Genomic DNA, 24,586 nt, shown 5'->3' on the forward strand with positions numbered 1-24,586 from the left:
GCATTATAACAAGTGAGACATTTTGCCCACCTAGCCCTGTGTTGTCTATAATGACAGGGAGCAGCAATCCAGGATGAAGTACAGCAGTCCTTCCCAGCCTCACCTGGAGATGCCAGGGGTTGAACCTGATACTTTCACATGCAAATGAGGTGCTCTAATGCTGAGCTTTAGTCCTTTTAGCTTTCACACTAAACTTTTTCCGGAAAATGGACTATTTGTCTTGCCCATTGGAGCTTTGCATATAGGAGCTTTGCAAAAGTAATGCTTTAGCACTAACCAGAAATTTCAGACAGCTGGATCCTGTTGATTGAGATGATGCTGATGATCCACATGGGGATTATTCTGCCACAGTTGCCCATGACTGACTTGTGGAATAGTGAGGATCATAGTACTGTGTGATTTGTGAGGATGGTTCTGAATCAACACACCTGGCTCATGCATTGACATGCTTAATGTAAACTCTGTTGCTATTTCTTGGTGCATCAGCAGCGCTCCGGTGAAGACGATGGGACACTAAACACATTTTCTGCCAGTGATAAAAGAAGGCTTCTACTCTTCGAATGTATCCCTTGTGAATGTTGTTCATGTGGGAGCCAACTTGAAATGAATTCAGTTTTGGATGTGAGTTTTACATCTGAATTTTAGATGCAGGAAATGCAATGACAAGAAATATGATTTAAGCAAGATGATGCAATGACAATGCAAAGTCTGTGAAATTGAAGTTGATCTTAAAGATGTGTATGAAACTGTACATTTCTGATTCCAATGGACACAATTAGGGATTGGTATAATAAAGGACCCAACCGTGTGAAACTCATATATAACTGGTACAAACAATGGAGTATAAATATGTGTGCCTTGAACAGACAAATGCATGCTGTCTGGATATGTCATGAACCACTTTAAACAATTGAGCAAAAAAGCAAAAACCAAAACTCTGATGGAGACAGCAGGGTTAGCAAAGCAGAAGAGCCATTCATTAATCCAAAATAGTTTGGCTTCACTCCACGGAGGACACTTCATTTATTCTTTTGAAATCTGTAGTGTTCACAAGTTTGGCATATGAAATAATCACAAACAATGAATTATTGTGTTTGGAAGGGGGGGGGACCCCCAACACGGCATCTCTCCCCCACAAGAACTTTGTTTCTATCTACAACTGGAACTTCGTCTGAGGAAGCAAAACTGGCCAAAAAAAGTTTTCATAGATTATAGCTTTTCCTTTTACTCACTCCCCCCTTTTCCTAACATGAACAAGAGAGCTCTGATTCGGGGGGGGGGGGTTGCACTTTGGCTAAATGGAATCTTTCTCCTCACTCTTGGCAACCATGGGAGTATTCTTGTGCAGTATGACAAGGCTCTCTCTAGTCAGTGCTATATTTATCTTGTAGCTGAACACACATTTGCAAGAGCTTGTTCAATAACAGAAAGGCAACAAGCCAAGGCAGTTCGGTCCTAGGAAGTTCTTTCCAGCATCCTCCCAACTCTGGGCTGACTGCAGCGGCTGAGTTTCCTGGCGGCCGGGAAGAGTTAACTGCCGACTTGCAACAAAGGATGATCTGACTTGCCTGTGGCTTTGTCCAAGGCGAAGAAATATTTGATAAGATGGAGTTCAACAAGCTTCTGAGTGCATCAGGAGGACCGAATCAGAGACGAGAAGAGGAGGCTCGTGCCAGTGCTGGCGGCACGGATGCCGATGTCAGTGATGACCTGGATTTTGTACAAATGTATCTTACCTGTTTACCTGAGAGATACATGGAGGCAAAGTTTACGCTGACAGCATATCTGGCATGCTGGCTAATCTTGAAACTCTGTAAGGTAAGAGGCTGATTGCAGAAGGCTGGAGGAGCATTACTAGTTAACTTTAGAAATGCAGGTCATTCCTGCTCCCTTTCTGCTGAGTGGTCATTTTAAAAGATATTTTTTAAAAGAAGGGAGGGTGCTGCTATGCTTAAAAGGCCTTTAAACGGTTGCCTTTAAATGTGGCATGCTAAACAACTGAAAAACATCCAAGGAACACTGCCTTTTATCTCCCTCTCACAGTGCTAAATAATAACCCCTATCCAAACTTCTAACATCTTTCCACAATAGTTGATTTCCTATTGTAACTTTTTAATATGGTTTTTGCTGTATAGATTGTTATATTATTGTAAAGTGTTATGGTTTCCCACCCTATAAATGGGGTATATAAATATTTTATAAACAGAGAAACAAACATGTCATTCTCTACCAAACAGATTAATGAATTTAGGGATATGAGAGAACAAGTGAAAAAAATAGCTATTCCTTGTCTTTTTCAACTTTATCCTTGTACTTATCTGGGGAGTCCTATATATGTCTACTCAGATGTAAGTCCCATTGAGTTCAAAGGGGCTTACTCCCAGATAAGCAGTTATAAGGACTGTCGCCTAAACTGCTGATGGGCTTACAGAACACATGAATATTGAATACTGCAGAGATTTCTGTTGACCTGGAATGTGACAATATTAGGCCTGACTTTTAAAACTAGCTTGTATATAGTTTAGACAATGTGAAGTCTTAATAGCTCTGACGTAACCGCTAAGAAACTATCCTCTAAAATCTGTAGCAACAGAGGGATATTTAAATAGTTAAAGGAAAGAAAGAGGTGCTTTAACATGTGTTATTAAAAGTCTCCTCTGGGACATTCTGACATTTGTGTTTTAGGGAAAATCTCAAAACACTGAAATTCAGTAGACATGGAAATAATAACTCGTAGCTGCATAAAACTGTATATAGCATAATATCTGAACTTCCGAACTTCCATCCTTTCCCTTTTTACTTCCTTGCAAAAAAATAATGGGGATGAACTCAAGATAAGGGGGGAAGCTAGTTCTTCCGGATACTTGCAGTGTTTGCTAGTCTTTTGAAATATGGTAACACCCACACCATACATTTAAAACACATCCATACCACTTTAACAGTCATCACTTCCCCCAAAGAATGCTGGGAACTGTAGTTTGCTCCTCACAGAGCTACAATTCCCAGGACTCTTAAAATACCATGTTCTCAGGATTCCTTGGGGAAGCCACGTGCATTAAATGTAAGTGCTTTAACTGCAGCCACTGATCCTGCAATGTGGCCACATCCTTATGCACAGAAGTTGACCTTGCCCCATGAACAGGATAAATCCATAAGAGAAGAGAAAGTCCATTGTGTATGATAATGACATTCTGTGACCATCCAAGTGTCAGAAAATGACAGATGACAGTATTTCTCAGATTTAATGAAACCATACTGTCTTCCTAAGTATGCTACATCTTCAGGGTCCTCCTGCATCCCCCAATCACTTAAAATTTCATTGGAAAGATTACCACCTGGCTCCTACATCTCCACCCACACTTTCTCCCAGCCTGTGTCCAGCTCCTGCGCTTGACCCATGGCGCCATCCCTCCCTGGCTTCTTCTGTCCTGCCCTCTTTCCGTGGCACTTCTTCAGCCTGAGGCACTGTCCATAGAGTATGCCACACGACCATGGAGTGCAGGGGAGAGGAGCAGCAGGACAGATGGCACCAAGGTTAGAAGGCAAAGCAGGACAAATGGAGCGGGATGCTTAAAAAGTGTGCTGTACTCGACAGTGGTGAAGCTACCTGCTCTGGCACCAGGAGCAGCGTACATCTGGGGGCGTGGCTAGCACGCGTCCCAGGGGGCGTGGCACACCACCTGCAGGGTGTGGCGAGCGCTGAGCATCCCGGATGGCACCCAGCGCGGACCGTGCCCCCGCCCCCACCATTGTCCGCCAGTGGTACTCGATGGATGCTCCAGCAGCTATCAGAAATTCAGACTCCTAGGGAGATAGCCCACACTGTGTAAAGGCCTATTTCCAATAAGATAAGCTTTATATACAGGGTGAGTCTTTTAAAAAATCCTTAAATAAGAGACACGGGGGAATGATTAATGGACTTCAATGTCTGTACACTAATGCGCAAAGTATGGGAAATAAACAAGATGAGCTTGAGCTCTTGGTACAGCAAACTAAATATGACATAATAGGCATCACTGAAACCTGGTGGGATAAGTCCCACGATTGGAATGTAATAATGGAGGGATACAATCTATTTCAGAGAAACAGACCAGACAAGAAAGGAGGAGGAGTGGCGTTATATGTCAGGGATGTGTATACCTGTGAAGAGATCCAAGATTTAGAACCTCAAAGCCAAAGTGAGAGCATTTGGGTCAAAATTAAGGGAGAGAAGAATAACAGTGACCTCATTGTGGGAGTTTACTATAGATCCCCAAGCCAAACGGAGGACATAGATGATGCCTTCCTGGAACAGATGGCCAAGCATGCAAAAGGAAGGGAGATAGTAGTAATGGGGGACTTCAATTACCCGGATATTTGTTGGATGTCAAACTCAGCCAAGAGCATAAGGTCAAACAGATTCCTCACTGGCCTTGCAGACAACTTCATTGTCCAGAAAGTGGGAGAAGCTACAAGAGGAACAGCCATTTTAGATCTGGTCCTAACCAATGTTGATGACCTGGTTAGTGGGGTAGAAGTGGAAGGATCATTAGGCGCGAGTGATCATGCTCTTCTGAAGTTTACTATACAGCGGAAAGGAGCAGCCAAGCATACTAGGACTCAATTTCTCGACTTTAAGAAAGCCGACTTCATAAAACTTAGGGAAGTGCTGGGTGAGATCCCATGGACAGTAATACTAAAAGGAAAGGGAGTTCATGATGGCTGGGAGTTTGTTAAGAGGGAGATAGTAAAAGCACAACTTCAGGCAATACCAATGAGACGGAAACATGGAAGGTGCCTAAAGAAGCCAGGGTGGCTATCTAAAGAACTTTTAACTGAGTTAAGATTAAAAAAGGATGTGTACAAAAAATGGAAAAGGGGGGAAACCACCAAAGAGGAATTCAAACAAATAGCCAGCACGTGTAGACACAAAGTCAGAAAAGCTAAAGCACAGAATGAACTCAGGCTTGCTAGAGAGGTTAAAAGCAACAAAAAAGGCTTTTATGGGTATGTTCGTAGCAAAAGGAAGAACAAAGAAACAGTGGGGTCACTCAGAGGAGAAGATGGTGAAATGCAAACAGGGGACACAGAAAGGGCTGAACTCCTCAATGCCTTCTTTGCCTCAGTCTTCTCCGATAAAGAAAACAATGCCCGACCTGAAGAATTTGGAGCAAATGATTCAGCAGAGGAAACACAGCCCAGAATAACCAAGGAGATAGTACAAGAATACTTGGCTAGTCTAGATGTATTCAAGTCTCCAGGGCCAGATGAACTGCATCCAAGAGTATTAAAAGAACTGGCAGATGTGATTTCAGAACCACTGGCAGTCATCTTTGAGAATTCCTGGAGAACAGGCGAAGTCCCGGCAGACTGGAGGAGGGCAAATGTTGTCCCTATTTTCAAAAAGGGGAAAAGAGAGGACCCAAATAATTACCGCCCAGTCAGTCTGACATCAATACCAGGGAAGATTCTGGAGCAGATCATTAAGCAAACAGTCTGTGAGCACCTGGAAAGGAATGCTGTGATCACCAATAGTCAGCATGGATTTCTGAAAAATAAGTCATGTCAGACTAACCTGATCTCGTTTTTTGACAGAATTACAAGCCTGGTAGATGAAGGGAACGCAGTGGATGTAGCCTACCTTGATTTCAGCAAGGCATTTGACAAGGTGCCCCATGATATTCTTGTAAAGAAGCTGGTAAAATGCGGTCTTGACTATGCTACCACTCAGTGGATTTGTAACTGGCTGACTGACCGAACCCAAAGGGTGCTCATCAATGGTTCCTCTTCATCCTGGAGAAGAGTGACTAGTGGGGTGCCACAGGGTTCTGTCTTGGGCCCGGTCTTATTCAACATCTTTATCAACGACTTGGATGATGGACTCAAGGGCATCCTGATCAAATTTGCAGATGACACCAAACTGGGAGGGGTGGCTAACACCCCAGAGGACAGGAACACACTTCAAAACGACCTTGACAGATTAGAGAACTGGGCCAAAACAAACAAGATGAATTTTAACAGGGAGAAATGTAAAGTATTGCACTTGGGCAAAAAAAATGAGAGGCACAAATACAAGATGGGTGACACCTGGCTTGAGAGCACTACATGTGAAAAGGATCTAGGAGTCTTGGTTGACCACAAACTTGACATGAGCCAACAGTGTGACGCGGCAGCTAAAAAAGCCAATGCAATTCTGGGCTGCATCAATAGGAGTATAGCATCTAGATCAAGGGAAGTAATAGTGCCACTGTATTCTGCTCTGGTCAGACCTCACCTGGAGTACTGTGTCCAGTTCTGGGCACCACAGTTCAAGAAGGACATTGACAAACTGGAACGTGTCCAGAGGAGGGCAACCAAAATGGTCAAAGGCCTGGAAACGATGCCTTATGAGGAACGGCTAAGGGAGCTGGGCATGTTTAGCCTGGAGAAGAGGAGGTTAAGGGGTGATATGATAGCCATGTTCAAATATATAAAAGGATGTCACATAGAGGAGGGAGAAAGGTTGTTTTCTGCTGCTCCAGAGAAGCGGACACGGAGCAATGGATCCAAACTACAAGAAAGAAGATTCCACCTAAACATTAGGAGGAACTTCCTGACAGTAAGAGCTGTTCGACAGTGGAATTTGCTGCCAAGGAGTGTGGTGGAGTCTCCTTCTTTGGAGGTCTTTAAGCAGAGGCTTGACAACCATATGTCAGGAGTGCTCTGATGGTGTTTCCTGCTTGGCAGGGGGTTGGACTCGATGGCCCTTGTGGTCTCTTCCAACTCTATGATTCTATGATTCTATGAACAGAGGCCCTGTGGAACATATGTACTTTGTATCCATGGGGCCTCTTTTAAAGCACTCACCCTGTACACTGGGTGCTTTCAGATGAGGGTTTATTGTGGGACTGGTGCTCCCCATGTATGCAGGTTTTTGCAGCATCCACACAAAATAATTTGTATCAAAATGCAAGCCCAAAAGGTATTTTTGGGCCTTCTCCATCTATATCCTGATTTTCCCTTTCTCGGAAAAACCCAAGACGTTTTTTTAACAAAACAAAATAAACTGTTGCCAGTGACCCATTTGTGAAAGCAGGGTGACCCATTTGCAGCATAAAGCCCTTTTCTGGAAGCATCCCGAGCCTTAGCTGTGTATTGGGCCTGGGATAGCTCACTTCGTAGAGCATGAGATTCTTCATCTCAGAATGGTGGGTTCAAGCCCACATTGGGCAAAAGACTTCTGCATTGCAGGGGGGTTGGACTAGATGATCCTCATGGTCCCTGCCAACTCTTCAGTTCTACAATTCTGTGATTCTATAGACCTGTTTCCAAAAGATTAGCAAAATATTTTGTAGCCTCCTTAGGAAGGGGTGGGGGGGCATACCCTAACCTAATTTAGTATTAGGGAGTGTTATCAACCCATAGTCTGAACACAACATAACTTCTATTTTATCTCTCTCCCACCACCTAAGTTCCTCCTACCCTATAAGATAAAGCCTAAGTGAGAAGCAAACCCTTGCAACGTGACTGCAGGCATGTATAGCTACGAAGACTATACTGTCTAATTATGCCTAACACAATGAACTTGCATGAAGGGCCTTTGTTTACAATCTCCATCATCAGACTAGAATGAACAGAGCCATTGAAGAAAAGAAATGCAAAACCAGCTGCCTTTCGCAGCCTTCTGTTGTTCTCTTTTGGCAAAGAAACAGAGCCAAATTTATCCCAGGGGTGATTCCACTGAAGTCATCAGAAGGGAAAGTGCACCACGGATGAATTGGGTGGGTGTTTGTAGATGTTTGCTTTGCTGCTAGTTTCCTACCTCCCCCCTCCCCTGCCCCTTCCCTGGCCACCCTAACTTTTGCTATTTGTCTTTCCTTTGCAGAGAGCTTTGGAGAAAAGATGCTCAGCCTCTCAAAAGGTAGGATTTCATATCAATTATAAAATGCCACCAGATGCTTCTTCACTAACAAACTCCCAACCCATTCTTGTGGACAACTAACAAAAAGTTTCATCTGAACAGTCTTAGGGCAAATGAGCTTGATTCAAAACAATTCTGGGTTTGTACATGCACTAAATAAGAAATTTAGATTTTCTTTTTATTGAAACAGTGAAGTATATATTATAGTATAGACAATACATAAAGAAGATTCTATAATTACCAGTTCATTCTGATTATATAGTTTACACTTACACATACACACACACAGCCACTGGTGTAGAAACAAAGCTATTGTGCAACCTAATATTTCACAAGAAGAACATTCCGTAAGATTTCCAAATTACAAAGATGTCAACCACATATCTTATTTCCAACTTCGTGGGTTATGTTTCTACTGAAGTTTGACATCAATAACAAAAACAATGTCAATTTAAAATATGTGAACAGCTATATTAACATGGAATGTCTCTATCACTTTTGCAGCTGAGCTTCCCTGCCCTCCATTCCTGCATAACGTTGGCTCTAAACATCCCTCCCCAATTAAAACAACAACAACAAGCTATTTGGACTTTACATCCTTTTCCTCCCTTGTCTTCACACAAAGCAGTTGGCAAGAGTGCCGACCTCCCCAGAGCAGATTCTTGCCAGAACGGACTAATCAATATTCAAAGGAGAAGGCTGCTCATTATGCAGCCATTGATTATCTCTGTAAGTTGCTCACTGTGCATTTTTCATTCTTCACTCTTTTCCTCCCCAACCACATGCCTAACTGTGCATGTACGCACACAGGCGACCCTCCCCACAAGGCCTCCCTTTTGTGTCCAGCAGGAATACAAAACTGACAGAAAAAAACCCCCAACAACCCATTCAACACCCACCCATTGAGGTCAGGGAATGGTATGGAAAAGGAGGGGTGGAGGGGGAGTAAACCCATCCTGAATGCAAAATACTCATCCTCACCTTCCACACAGAAAAAAATAAATAAAAGGCAAAGGAAACCCCTAGCCCCTCTAATTTTAACAGTAAAGGTCAATGTAGCTGATGGAACTGTGTTCTGGAAAATGAGGAATGAAGAGATAATGGAATATGGGGCGCACCTTATCTATTGCAGCTGTTTCGAAATGCCACTGGGCTTGGATCAAAGCAATCCATTTGCAGCCTGTTTTGTGCTTCATCCAGCTTCCTGTTTCATTTGGGTTGCTATTGAAAGAAATGTAGTGGAGGCAGAATAATTTGCTCCTCATCCTAGTGGTGCCTCCTTACATTAAAGAGAAGGGAACAAGCGTGCTTTGGAATGATGAGTTGGTAGAAGGACAAACCAGGAGACAAAGCCACACTGTAGATTTAAGGCATGTGGCTTCCACCAAAGAATCCTTGGATCTGTGGTTTGTTAAGGGTTCTGGGAACTGTAGCTTTGTGTGAGGGATAAACTAAAATTCCCAAGAGTCTTTTGTGCTTTAAACATATGGTGTGTATTGTTGTCCCCTGAAGTCTTATTCCATGAATTTTGATGACAAAGTGTTGCAATCATTTGGCTTTCTTTCCAGCTCAATGTCAAATGACACAAATGCAACTTTCTGAGCCGGTTTTTTTTTAAACTTCCAGAATTATACATTTAAATCACAATCAGTTCACACTGTGTCTTGATCTCAATTCATATGTTAATTTAGTGGTGTGGGAGCTTCCATGCAGTCAAGCTCAATGGATTAAAAGATGTGACTTTCTCTGAATGTCCGAATTAGAAGATTTCACTTTTGATTTGGGAGGACAAGTTTTTAATGATGACCACGGAAGAAGAAGACAGTCAAAATACATTCAGAATTTTTCAATTTATGGTTGCATTCAAACTATTGTGTGAGTTCTTTGTTTCAGACGTTGCACTGAGAGAATGGAACATCATCCTTTGACAGAACAGATTTACTGAAACCTATTCTGAGATAATAAATTGCTGATAGCTGTACCTCTTCTTAACTACTGGAGATTGGATCCCCACTAAACATTAGAAATTGTACTTTACTAACAAATCCCTTTCAAACAATATGCTTCAACTGTGTTAGAACATATATAACATAGTTACTTTTCATGCCACTGTCAAGGTGCTGTTTGCAAGTCAAAAGGGCAAGGGAAGAGGATGCTGATGGGTTTTTGTTTGTTAAATCCAGCTCATTCAACATGCCCTTTCCTTGCAAGTGTTCTGCTTCTGTGCTCCTGCTTTCATTGTTTAGCAGCACTGCAGGCTTCTAAGAAGGATTGGTCAGCATTTTGCACAGTGGCCTGGCACCAGAACCTGTAAAATAAAATGCTCTGAACTAAGCTGCTTAAAGTGCTCTGCTCATTCAATAGCAGCAAGCAGATTTATTGTCCATCACATCTAGAATTTTTTTTTATTGTGTAACAAATTAAAAACAATAAAAATCCACGTTTAAAAAACCTATCCATTTTATACTATTTCTATAGCGAACAGTACATGCTGTCTTTCTCTGTCAGACACCAGAGGGGCGACATTCTGTAATTCCGAATTACATGGAAGCAGAGCTTTATTTAAGATGGGTTGAATAATAGAATCGTAGAGTTGGAAGGGACCACGAGGGACATCTAGACCAACCCCCTGCAACGCAGGAATCTCTTGCCCATTGTGGGGCTTGAACTCCAAACCCCAAGATTAAGAGTCTCATGCTCTACCAACTGAGGTATCCCGGCAGGTTGCTTTGGAACCTTCTTAGTTCTCTCTTGGTAAAAACAGCCAAAGGCCACTCTTTGCTTGAACTTTACTAAAACCTGCTGTTCCAATTCCCCAAAGTTTTCCAGAATGATTTATGCCTATCCAACAAGTAAGGGAAATATTTGTTTGCGTTTGTGCATCTCATTACTTTCCTGGTTTTCACCATGCAGGAACAAAATAAGTTTAATGCTCAGCATCCAATTTTAACTGGTGCCAATTGTGGCAGTTTATTTTCTTTTCCGGCATCCAGGATAAATTATGTTATCCAGTGGACACACTCACGCTCATTATTAAAACAAACTCTGTTCTGCATATTTAGCAACATGATTGCTCTGGTAAAAATATGAACAGATTGCCCTCTGGTGGCCAATAAAAGCACACCTCATCAGATTAAACATTCTTGGCTCTGAAGCAGCAGGCTGACTTGTTTTTGGGGGAGACACCATGTGAAATGCCTAATGTTCTTGAATACTCTGCAGATTTGCTTATTATATACTAGCAGCCTCAAATCTGGCATTGCTTGGAAATTCTAAGAAACCAAAGATCAGCACAGTTTTGAAATCAGTGGGTAAAATCAGTGCAATTTTGAAATGTTTGCTATCTTGATTCAAAGTGAAGTCCACTTGTATACAAGTGTAGATGACAATCAGTTCTGAGAATTTTAATAGAATTTATTTTGAGTGCTTAGAGTGGTATTCAACTAATTTTGTTCTGAGTAAACCTACTGATATTAATGGACACAACTTAGTTATGTTTATTGATTTTGGTGCACCTAGCATGTGTAAAACTAAGTTGAATACCACCAATATCACCCTTAGATTATATTTTAAGATAACGAAAAAGTTACCTCCCAAGTACAAAGAATGTTATGTTTCAAGCACAACTGGTTCATCCAGTATTGTTACTAATTTCAGTAGTCAAGACTGTCATTGCATCTAAAATGATTTATTTTCATTATGTAAACATTTCCTATTTCATCAGCAAGCTGGACAAATACGAACATGTACACAAACATAGGCTTAACTCCTGTATTCTTTGCTGAAATACAAAGAGCACTGCCTAAAAAGTTGGATTTCAGTGGCCTGTGACATGTACTGTCAAATCTGTCTTTTGCTTACCCTTGACTAGTAGAGATTGGAATGCATAAAACAGAGAGCCATAGATCTTTCCAGATATTTTAAACAAGTATTTTACTAAGGATTCATCCTGATTTGCTTGCACAAAAATTAGAGGGAGGCTATATGACATCAACTCCTTATTCAACGTTTAGTCAGATTTGTTTATGGTGAGATAAAAGTCACAGCAACATGCAATTGTTGTTCCACATCCCCACTGCTATCTCCATGTGCACCTGAAGATCAGGTGTGGATGAGGAAGGACCTTCATGTCATCAGGCTGAAGGCCCAAAGAGATCTAGAATCAAGAGGCACTTCCAGACTATCATTATTTTTAGGTGGGACTCAATCAACTACTGGCAAATTCAAGTTGTTCTATTTGGTGCTCTTGCACATCAAACCCACTTCCCTCCTAAACTGTGGGTGTGGGTGTGAAAAAGGAAATGGATGGGGAAACATACCAGATGTTTTGGATAATGCTTGATGCAATGTTTTACCTTCCTACAAATGAATCAGAATGAATGTTCAATAAATTGCCAAAGTCGTCTGACCTCCCTGAAAACTTTGCGCATGCAAATCAGGATGAATGCTCATTATACAGGTCATCTGGCAGTGACCTAGCTGTACTTATTGGGCTGGATCCAAACTTTGTCTTCTGTAAATGGGAAAGTTGCTTCTATCAGTGGGAGGTTTTTGATCCGGTGGAGAGATCCCATTGGCGGTGGAGAACAAGGTGATTTTTGCCGATTTCTGCCTGCCCCTGCAGACCCCAATGCCACCTTCCATGCTGTTCAGGGGAGTCTCTCAACCCTCCGGATGAGATTTTTGGAGGGCACATGGAACTTGAGGGGAAAGAGGGATTCTGCAAAAGTTGCCTCCCTCCTCCCACTGGTAGGAGTGAAATATGGATCCAAGCCATAGTGTGTTAATTCATAGCTCTTTCAGTAAAAGCGTGTCTCTTAGGCCCTTTTTCTTTTTATTTCATATATATATATATATATATATATATATATATATATATATATATTTATATCTTTGACCTTTAGGTTCTCTTATTTGGTCTTTTGGTTTTCATTGTCATTGCCTTTTTATTTCTAATACCCTCAGTTGTTAACCTTTCATCTTGTCTCCTTGCTCTTTCCTTATGGTTGTTTGCTCACTCCCTTATGTTAAATATTTCAAAGACACAAGGTCATATTTACCCTCTAATCTTTTCTTACCCCATCCCTTCGGGTTTGTTTGCTTGTCCACCAAGAATGTTGCTATTTCTCTTTCTTCTCAAGCTGGAGAGTTTGCTGCTATTTTTGAGCATCCTCTTCCTTTTTCTTCTTGGGTTTCACCATGAGCTAAGGCTGTGTACACATTTATAACTCAACTAAGCCGTTCTTTTTCAAAGTTGCTTTGCAGTGGAAATGCATCAAAATGCATTTATTTGTTTGTTTATTAAATTCAAATACTGCCCCACAAGATCTCAGGGCGGTTCACAGAATAAATCATTATTTTGTTTAAAAATAACAGCCAACAGATACAGGGCAGATATGGATTGTGACCAATGTCGTGTGTAAACCCCTTCCTAAACTAGTGGTGGGACTGCGCTTGGTGCACGGTAAAGAGGAGTGTGTGTACACAGCCAAAGTCTTGTTGCTTTCAGTTATCAACCATTGCCAGAATCCTAGGCTTCTTCAAGCGGTATCCATGTGTACAGGGCAAATATGTTAAAAGGGGGCTCAGGCCTATGCATTTAGCTCAAGCCAGACCATTTGTCCATGGCTCTCGGGGGTTTCAGGCAGAGGGCAGTCTCAGTCCTGTCTGGCAATGCCAGGGAAAGAACCTGGGGCTTTCTGAATGCAGAACAGATGCACTTCCATTGAGTTATGGACCTTCCGTCAGAGGAAACTCCCCACTTCAGAAGTAGCAACAGCCATAAGGAGTAGCATGTTGACCTAGGCGGGTCTAGAGGTATTGGCCTGCAGTCACATTCTACTCATGTCTCCCTTCTATGGTAGTCATTGCCCCCAATGTCATGACTCACTGGCCTGCAGAGAGGTTCCAAACTGCACAAAGCCCCTACAGGTGAGCAGGTGATATGATGCAAAAAACCCACCCCCTAATGCTATTTCACACCAGGTGAACCCACTCTTTGGTTGAATGTACAGTGGTACCTCGGGTTAAGAACTTAATTCGTTCTGGAGGTCCGTTCTTAACCTGAAACTGTTCTTAACCTGAGACACCACTTTAGCTAATGGGTCTTTCAGCTCCCGCTGCTGCCGCCGCACAATTTCTATTCTCATCCTGAAGCAAAGTTCTTAACCCAAGGTACTATTTCTGGGTTAGAGGAGTCTGTAACCTGAAGTGTCTGTAACCTGAAGTGCCTGTAACGTGAGGTACCACTGTACTAGGAAATGAAGACGGTTGTTTTTCTCCCCTTCTCCCCTCTTCTGCTCAGAACGAAACAAGAAATTCAAGGGTTACCATGTGACACCAGATGCATAGGGCATCTCATCCTCCAGCCTTGTTGATTTAAGAGCATATCACTGAATGTGAGTGGAGGGGGGTGGAATATCTCCCACCCTGGAAAAAAAGAATTTTGGCATTAACAATCTTTTATGAGTGAGACTTAGAAAGAAAACACGTCTAAAATATTTGAGAGTGAGTTGGTTCAAATACGTACTTGCAGATAAAGCACTGCCAGAACAGACCCTTTTAACTCACAGTAGCCAATGCCTGGTCTGTTAAAAACTAACTTGAAACAAAGCAATGAATGGTGAGCAGAAAGTGCAGTTACAGTTGCCCAGCAATAGACAGTAGATGGCACAGATCCAGTGAAAGGGCGCAACCTGACATTTCTCCACCACTTTGGGCTGGCTAACAATATAAAGCAATGCTTGGGATTATCCCTGAATAGACCTGAAAGTTAATAGGCAGATGTAGGGGCACGGTATAACAATAATCTTCAGCCTCTGCATCAGTGCCATTAAAGAAAACGAAGGAAAATGCCAAAGACCCTAGTGTGGGTGTATATAGCAAATGCATGTTTTTCCATAGCCAACTGAAGATTTTGGCATTTTGTGATCAGAATATGAGCTGGCGGCTGGCACTTTCCCTAGGCGCTGCTTGGCAATGTTGAAGGGCCCAGCCTCCCTGGAAAGAAGGTTTTTTTGTTGGAAACCTTTCATTACCAAGGATCAGCTGTTTGGTAAACTTGCGTCTCTCATAATAGTCTGACGGGAAGTTCCATCTAATGAAAAGCTCATTGAAGAGCTGCTGGGAATGACTAGCTTGTGTCTAACTTCTTGTTAGGATTTCAGTACGGCGCTTCCCTCCCACTGTCCATTGCTCAAGAGGACAGAAACATGTTACGCAGTTCTATTAAGGATATTATTGAGAGGTTGACAACAAAGTCCAAAGATTCCACAGAGGATGGGCACTGGAGAAAGATAAGGGGTTATGACAGGCAGCGCCAAGGCTGGGCTGTGGGCAGAATTCTGAGGTGAGCCAAGAGTGGGGATGTATGGGAAATTAATTCAGTTCACATTTAAATTCATTTCAGTTCCCATGAAATCAACACTTTCTGAAAGACTACAAGAACCAAAACACGGTCATCCTTTGAAATCTGAACTTCTCCGAATTTTGCTAGGCAGTTCAGTCAAATAATATGTACAGAAATGCATATACTTGGGGAAAACATCTGTAAGAATACACATATTTCTGAAACTAGTTTCGGAATGTAGGTCCACAGCAGAAAACAGACCGAACAAATTCCTTCCCAATGCCTGGTCAGAAGCACAGGAGACGTATCAAGAAGTAAACTGGTGTTGTTGTTGTTTAGCCGTTTAGTCGTGTCCGACTCTTCGTGACCCCATGGACCAGAGCATGCCAGGCACTCCTGTCTTCCACTGCCTCCCGCAGTTTGGTCAGACTCATGTTTGTAGCTTCGAGAACACTGTCCAACCATCTTGTCCTCTGTCGTCCCTTCTCCTTGTGCCCTCCATCTTTCCCAGCATCAGGGTCTTCTCCAGGGAGTCTTCTCTTCTCGTGAGGTGGCCAAAGTATTGGAGCCTCAGCTTCACGATCTGTCCTTCCAGTGAGCACTCAGGGCTGATTTCCTTAAGAATGGATAGGTTTGATCTTCTTGCAGTCCATGGGACTCTCAAGAGTCTCCTCCAGCACCATAATTCAAAAGCATCAATTCTTTGGCGATCAGCCTTCTTTATGGTCCAGCTCTCACTTCCATACATCACTACTGGGAAAACCATGGCTTTAACTATGCGGACCTTTGTTGGCAAGGTGATGTCTCTGCTTTTTAAGATGCTGAGTAAACTGGTAGTCAGGGCCAAAGAGCAGGTGAGGGCTGAAGGACAAACCAGGTAATGGGGTTGGGGAGCAAGACAAATGTCAGGACTGAAGAGCAAGGCAGGACTGGAGGACAAGCTAGGAGACAATAGGACCAAAGAATGACCAAGAATGAAAGAAAGAACAGATCAGAGCTCAGGCTCAAACAGGGTTCACATTGAATAGCAAAGTCACAGCTGGGCCAAAAAGGGAGTTTGAAGGCTTCTGTAGCTCTTTGCAAGTCTTGCAGATCAGCTATTCAGTGGTGCCTGCAAATAGCTGATGATCAGGATTTCAAAGTGTAGCACATGGATCTCCACAAGTGTTGATGATCAGCCGACTGGTGGTGCTGTAGAGGGTGGTGCACAGTGCACAGGGTAAAAATGGGCCATGCAACATCACTGTGCTGTCAAGTGATTGGCAGGTGGTTGGCCCTTTCCATCTGCCTAACATGGCCCATGGGAGGTGGGGGAGATAAAGATCTGGCTAGCTGACCGGATCCAGTTCCCCACCTCTGTTCTGGGGGAGGGGATGTCTAAAAAAACTGGGACTGACCATCTTTCAGAATTAATAATGTAATGTATTTCTTTTTGGGCTGGGATTTGTGACAAATCACTATTCCAGTTTCCTATCTTTTAGTTTTTCATTGCCTATTTCAAATAATCTTAAAAAAAATATAATTGCAGACAGTGCAAACAAACAAACAAACAGATTCAGAATTGAAATATTCATATTATCTTTTACAACCAGTAGATCCTTTCCTCGCATGCATCTTCAAAGCTAAGGAACTACCCTTTAGTATAGGATAAACATTTGGGTCTCTGCTCCTCCCACTAAAATGAGAAACTGTTTTTCATTCTTGGGTTGGAGTTTCAGTTAAAATGTCCTGGTTTTGATTAGAAAGAGAAGTTCTTTTTGGAGTGCGAGTACTGATTTAATAGAAAATGAATATTTGTGAAGTGGAATATATACATGTGAAAGGGGACAATCTCTTTGTGCACAAACGAAAGGTCATTCTGTGTCCCTCTCTGGAATGGCAAATGGTTCCTACCCTCCCATTCATTATGCCCTTTCAGAATCATTTTCTGTGCCAGAGAGAAGTTTCCCAGAAGTTTTCCTTCCATGAGCTCTTTATTCAGCATTTTACCCACTGAAATTCACATGAGGCTACCCCTACATTTCAGTTTTATGATTTTTGTTTTCTTACAACCTCAGCCTTGTTCCGCCTTATAATTCATGTTTCAAACTGTGACGATCTCTCTGCACAAGCTAATTCATACTCCTTTGGGGTTGCTGTTTTCAAGCACTCTATTTTAGACAAGAGCTGGCCTCTGATTTATCTGTGAAATAAGATAATGGCTGCTTAATGATTCTCTGCTTGGTGGTGTTCCCTTGGAAACATGAAGTCTCAAGCCTTTCAGAACCTTTTGAGAGCGATTTTTGTCATAGTTGGCAGCTGGCCCTTCTTTTCCTTACACTTGAGAAAGCTCGCTCCCAAGTCCTCCTCTTATTGGTCCCACAAGACTCTTATGGAAAAGGTGTGTGCATTCATTAGAGCATTTTTGTCCTCTGAAAGAAGCAGATAGAGAGATGTGGAATATTTAAAGCTACACATTCATAGATCATTATGTGGCAGTATTTGGTTTGCAATGCTGATCCATGAACACTGACGGAGGGAAACCCATGCAAAGAGAGAAGGTGAGCCATAGGGATCCACACATTTCACAACAATCCTATGGAACTATGTGAATGAAAATAAGAACTTTTGCATGTAGAAGGCCCTGAGTTCATTCTCCAGCTTCCGCACATTTTTTTTTTTTTTAAAAAGGATTAGACACCAGGTGATTGAAATACTTCAGCCAAAGATTTTACACAGCTGCTGCTGGCTGCCAGTCAATGTAGATCAGAGCTTCCCAAACTGTGTTTCAAGTACCAACAGTGGTTTATGAGCTTCATTCAGGTGGTCTACAACAGCTGAAAAATTGGTCCTCAAAAATTCCACAGCATCAAACACAGGGCATTACAGTTGCTACAATGGGAACAAAAGTCAGCAATTTTCAAGTGGTCCATGTTTGGGAACTATTGGAGTAGACAAAAATGTTTCGAAACTATTGGAGTAGAGAGACTGAAGATTGACAGGGCTGAGCCCTGGAACCTATCTCCTTGTAACTGTGCAAAGGAAGCTGACATTTTTCACTCTTTAAACAACCTCTGCCAGTCTCTAGTCACTTTGGCAGAATCTTAAATGCCATCTTGTTTGAATGAATGGCACAATCGGTTAAAAGATACAGGGCTTAATGGTTTAGTAGCTCACTAGGAACCAATTATGTTTCATCTATCTCCATTTCTTTATTCAGTGTCTGTTTTTGTTAATCATACAAAACCAAAACAAAACACCCAACCTAGAATGCAGTGGTGGAAGGGACCTTGGAGATCTTGCCAAAGTGGCATAGTAATTAAGAGTGTTGGATTAGGACCTGGGAGAAATCCTCACCTAGCCATGAAACTCACTGGGTGACCTGTTAAGAGTTAGTGAGAAAGAGCCATTTGTTTCCAGAAACTGTGAGTAGATTCTTGAAGATTCTTGAAGCATCAAGGTGCAAGTTTGTTTACTCTACAGCACTTAGAAATAGCTGTGGAGCACTTATCTGCAGACCTGCGCAATTCCTGCAGGGGAGAGACTGCTGAGCTGTGTGTAGGCAGCATGTAGGCCTGAAGTGTGCCTTACTATCTGTGTGGTAGTAAAGTTGTAAATAGTCTTCTACCGACACGACTGTCAATGCCTTTCGAGTAAACAATGCTTGGTTGAGCTTTACTGCTTCCGTGAGGGTTTAATTGCCATCGGCTGTGCACAACTCGATCCTTTCAACGCGAAGCTGTGCAATCGTCACTCTGCTATGCAAGAGAGCTAGCATACACACAAGGAAGTGTTGCTGGACCAGCTTCAAGACTTGCGGTTGGAGATTGTAAAACTTCTTCGTGACCTTGGGCCAGTAACAGTCCCTCAGCCTAATCTACCTCACAGGGTTGTTGTGAGGATAAAACGGGGAGGAAGAGAGCCATGTACATCACATATTGCTCCTTGGAAGAAAGATGGGCTACAAATGCAATGCAATGCAATAATTAAGACAAAACCATCTATTCTAAATGTCAAGCTTAATACAGGATCTGCATTGCAAGATACCACTATGCATCCTTGACAGATAACCATTCAGCCTCTGCTTAAATATCTCCTGCGAAGGAGAGCCCACCACTCCTGAGCCATCCTGTTCCACTCTTGAACACCTATTACCATCAGGAAGTTTCTCCTAAACTGAAATATGCTCTCTTGCAATTTTCACCATTGGTTTTAGTGGAGCAATGGAGACAAGTCTGCTCCATTTTCTGCTTGCTGCATGATCTCCATAAGAACTGAAACTGTGCTCCCAAGACGATGCAGTGCATTTGTAACGTTCCTACATTTCTGATTGATGGCAACCAGCTTTGTCAGTACCGACCCATTTGGGAGAAGGCAATTTCCTAACAGACAATCACCCCAATAGGTAAAGATGGCAGGACCTTATGGACAGCCACATGTATACAGCCTCCTCTTGCATGTAATGATATCAGGATGGGACTAGCACGCATTGTTTAGAACCATGATGCTTTTTAAAAATGCCACTGCAATAATTAATTCATTTTCCTTTGGCTCCAACTTTTAAGGAACGATTTGAGCAATTCATTGGTTAAGAAGTCCCCTATGGTGCAGAGCAGATAACCCCTATTTACTAATTTACTTTGATTTATAGAACACTTAATCCCTCAAACTCTGGGGAGACATGTTCAATGACCTATTTAAATCCAATCCTTAATTCATTTACCTTCATAATAGCTTTGTGAGGAAGGGCACATATGGAGAAGGGGGCTGAGTAATAGCTGTACTACAGGATTAATCCCAGGGGTTGCTCTCCTTGTCAGCCTGTCTGCATCCAGGTAACGGGCTGCAGACTGGCATAGCAGAAAAGCAGACTCATTGAGGAACTGGCTGAGAGGAAGTCCCATCTGGAGGAAACAATCAGCTCTTGCATTTTCTGTAGTTTATTTATTAGTTCAAATGAAGTATTCTTACTTGCTTGACTCCTAAGAAAGTGATTCAGCAATAACTTGCCCAAAGCCACCCAGTGACTAACCTGGGATTTGAATCCAGGTCTGTGGACACATTGCATTTTCTTCTAGAATAAACGGAGATTGGGGTTTTTTTCCCCTACAAAGTCCATAGACAATCAATATCTAATGCTCCCCCCCCCCCACACACTTATTTTATTTGCCCCTGAAAAATTCTCCTTCAGAATCTGGTTTCATTCTGAAAAGAAAAGCTCACTGAAGACTGATTCTACATTACCTCAGGGTGTGTCTGTTTGAAAACCAATGAAAACCGATGCAGACAGTCCCAGGAATGGGAAGGGCCTATGAGGAAGGCTGAGGCAGCTGCCTTGGAATGCCAAGACGTGGCATCCCTGTGGACACCCTGCCTGCCCCTGGCAGAGAAGTGATGGCGGCAGCAGCCAGAACCTGCTGCTGCCGCCGCTTCATGAGCACTTCCATGCAACCTAGCTTTGGGAGCTGAGGCGGCAGGGACACCTTCCCATTCTGTATACTGAGGCTAATTGCAGGGAAATCTTAGTTCAGCACTACGGATAGGTCAACATCCACCACCACGCTGAGGGCAGCAGGCTAAGTTAGGGACTGGAGGTAATACTGTGCAGCACGTACAACTCTGTTGTCCAACACCTCTGTATTGCTCCCCTCTAGCATCTGCCACTTGAGGCAGCTGCTTCACTCTGCCAAATGATAGGGCCAGCCCTGCTCTCCTTGAATGTAGTCAGCCTAACCCTACCTCACAAGGGTGTTGTGAGGATAAAATGTGGGGGGACCGGACCATGTACGTCACATGTAGCTGCTTGGAGTAAGAGTGGGATATAAATGCAGGCTTTTTGTACTTGGAAACAGGTAGCGGAGATGTTCAAGTGGTATATTTCTGCCTAGATTTTAATGAGGTTTCAGTGTCTGCATTTTACAGTGGCTGTTCTTTGCCTGAGCTAAGGGCTAAAGTGAGGAGGAGTGAAATGAAGAGTTAAATACCCATTGATTGAGGTAACTCTTGGCAAACAAAACAAAGGGGGGGGGGAGAGCAGAGAAGGACAGGATGTAAATGACCATGTACTTTCCCTTTGAGTCTCATTGGCTACCAGCTCCTTTGGATGAGCTCACAAATGGTCCTTCGTATTATACATTTAGCAAACACAATGGTTATCGTTCTGAGCATGCCCAGTAGAAATGCTCCGGGGCCAGCAAACTGTGAACAAACCTGTTTGCACTGTACAGCCAGCGCAGATAAGCCCTAATTGTTATGCAACTCCTTAGCATAAGCTCCTGGCATGCCTCATATGATTCTCTTGTACTAAGTCTGTCCAAAATAGCAACAAGAAAGCATGTAACTAAAGACACAGCAGGGGTGTAGGAATTCACACAGGCCTTGGATATTCTAAAGGTTCAACAGCTCCTTATTCCTTTTTCCAAAAATGCTAAGCATAATGTATTTTCTCCGGAGCTTCTTCAAGGTAAGAAGTTTTAAAACTTTTTCTAAGATTGTTTCAAGGTAAAAGAAAACTTGATTTCCAGGGGGACTGGAACGAAGCACACTGTGTGTGTGAGCTCAATTCATTATTAGATACGATTCTGGAAACTGGTTATCTGCTGCATGAATTAACCGATAGATAGATATACTTATATTTATACCACATCTGGTTTTTATGGCAAATAAAACTTTATGTGATTTTGTTTAAAATTAAACTTTGTTCCTCCAGAGAGTGAAGACGGAGAATAGCTGGCAGAACATTTAATCAGGCTGAGTGATTCATTGTGCTAGTGATTCATTCCACTGCAATTCATTACTTTTGTGCTTACTTGAGACTTCTCCCTTGTATTTTAAGCAAGTGCAAGTAAACTTCAGAACAAAAGTGTGTCTGTCTGTGTGGACCCCAGGGTTGTGCATTATTATAAAATAGCTTTGGAGATACAAGGAATTCAGTATTGGGGTGATACTTCATGTCTGAATTTTATCAAGAGTGTGACCTTTTTACTGCTCTTCCTTCGCATTCTGATTCTCCGGGGGGGTAATCAAGCATTTTGTCTTTATGCCTGAGAGTGAACTGGTGCAAGTCAAGTAGATCCTCTTTTACGGTAGATGGCAAGAACCATGGCTTGTGGAGAAAGTGATATTTAATCACAAGCTCCAAGCTGACATCGTTGACATGCCTTGTAGCCTGATCCTACGGTGCAAGTCCCTCCAGGTTCCATGGAATTTACCTTCCAATTAGTGTGCAGACTTCGTTCTCCGTGACAAATTCCATTCATTTACAGATAAATCCGCAAACGGTATTTCACCTGCTTTGAAAAATTAAAAAAGCGCCACGCAGAGTGCAGAGTGTACAATTTCAGCTGTAGCGTGAAACTGTAACTAATATAGGATACTGTTCAAATTTGCTGAAAATGGATTTCTGCCAGGTTAAACAGGGAATTTAGCCATGGTGCCAAGCATCCAAGTAGCCAGACAAACGTTACAGTAGAGTGGAGGAATTTCTGCTATTGTACCTTTGCTCTCCTCTCTCCCTTTACAATCCCTTGTATTTACAGAACAGAAAGGCACAACAATAGTTCAGACAAGTCTTCAAGGGTGTGAAGCACTGATATTTTGCAAGTGCACAACCACAGCACTGGCAAATGCACCCTCTGGGAAGCTGGTTCAGAGCTTGTTCTGTTGATTGGAGTGCACAGATATGCCCTTGGGCTGATAGCAAATAATATGGTTGCATTTGGACAATTCTACACATTCTTGAAGGCACACTTGGATTTCTTACTCTGAATGAGAACCATAAGCACCCCTGGCTTTTTGATAGGGGTATTTACATGTTACAGTTTTTGCATTCACAGGACTATCTTACCTGCACATCCAACAAAGATAACATGTGAAATGTGAAAGGTAGCACATGAAGTGTACTTTTCAGAAAGAGCAACAACAAAAAAGAAGTTTTAAACCAGGACAGCTTGTTGTGAATCAAACCTTCATATGAAAGGGTGGGGGTGCAGACTATAAAGCATACTTGGTGCAAACAGTTGGGACAGATGCAATTCCAGGAGAACCTGGCTGTCTGCAGTTTGCATTTCCTACAATGGCTGCTTCACTGGATGTGTGTTAAAATTAGCCAGTTTTCCAGCAGGTTCCACAAACAGGGTTGCCACTTTCCCCCCTGAAAGCTTGCTGACTCTGAGTCAGTGAGAGCAGAAGAACAGGCAGATGTTCACCAAGGGCAGCTTTTCTGATCATGCAAGGGAAAGGCAGCATCTGTTAATATTCATGTCGCTGCAAAAGGCATGAGCTTCCTTGTCCACTAACAAGTGGAAAACTGATCCACAAACCATATAACCTGCAGTATCTACATTAAAAGCAGCTCTATTAATCCCATGAGACCGAGGCCCTTAAAAGATCCAGTACAGCAGTTTGAGTGGTTTGTGTACCTGAGCTTGCGGCATCACCACTCCCTTTCACAAAATGGAAAACAGTTTGTGCCTGTGGTATACATATCCCAGCACAAAGTGCAGTCCAGTTAATCACCCGTTTTATATTTGTAGTATGATATCCCAGCCAAAAGAGAGGTGAGTTGTTTTATCATTTCAAGAAAATCTTATTTCCACACTATGGTTAGAGGGAAAAGACTTCCCTAAAAATATTTTGTCCATTCACTTGCTCCCACATGTATAGCAGAAATAACCAAGAATACATCCTTTTAAAAAACAACCAAACCTTGGACTAGTACTTTTCGTTTGTTTATAGCAACAAAACTCTCATAATTCCCAGAGTCAACATTTTCTAAGCAGTAATGTCATCTCATGGCTCTCCCCTAAGATTGGACAATTACTTTTATAAGCAAAGAAACATGATTTGTGTAATTTGGTGAATCAGATCAACACAGTCTAATTCCCAATGCATAACTGTTCCATGTGCTCTTCACATGGATCCTTCTTTTAGAGAACGGTATACTCCTCCACCTCAGTTCGTTGTTTATGGAAGTTTTTAATGTTTGATATTTTAGCATGTTATTAATATTCTGTTGGAAGCTTCTGTTGGAAGCTGCCCAGAGTGGCTGGGGAAACCCAGCCAGATGGGCAGGGTATAAATAATAAATTATAATTACTATTATTGCTACACTGGAGTGGCAGCTGCCATAGCATAGCAGGTAGTGTTGGAGCAGATGCCACATTTCTGACATTCAGTTCACAGAATCATTATCACTGGAAGGTCCATCAGGCATTTAGTAAAGTTATCATACTGAATGGCAAGACCATCCACCCAACATGCCCCCATAGGTCAGGTAATGCTATCCTTGGCCACAACATGTCTGAAAACACCAAGATCCTGAAAGTACAGATCAAACATAACACAAACAGGGAGTGGGTGCACTGTAGAAAAGTGTCTGT

The 24,586-nt window shown here is 42.4% G+C and overlaps 1 protein-coding gene across 1 annotated transcript in view; it reads left to right on the forward strand.

The window, feature by feature from the left end:
- Window positions 1-1,344: 1,344 nt before the first annotated feature.
- The window catches only part of ARHGEF4 (Rho guanine nucleotide exchange factor 4), a 160,132-nt gene continuing 136,890 nt past the window's right edge, over window positions 1,345-24,586 (forward strand). Inside the window, exons 1-2 of the mRNA XM_053389587.1 lie at window positions 1,345-1,818; window positions 7,844-7,879. Coding sequence (XP_053245562.1) covers window positions 1,606-1,818; window positions 7,844-7,879 — 249 coding nt within the window. The 5' untranslated portion in view covers window positions 1,345-1,605. The remainder of the gene's footprint in view (window positions 1,819-7,843; window positions 7,880-24,586) is intronic.

Source organism: Podarcis raffonei, chromosome 5, assembly GCF_027172205.1.
Source record: "Podarcis raffonei isolate rPodRaf1 chromosome 5, rPodRaf1.pri, whole genome shotgun sequence".
NCBI classification, from domain to species: domain Eukaryota; kingdom Metazoa; phylum Chordata; class Lepidosauria; order Squamata; family Lacertidae; genus Podarcis; species Podarcis raffonei.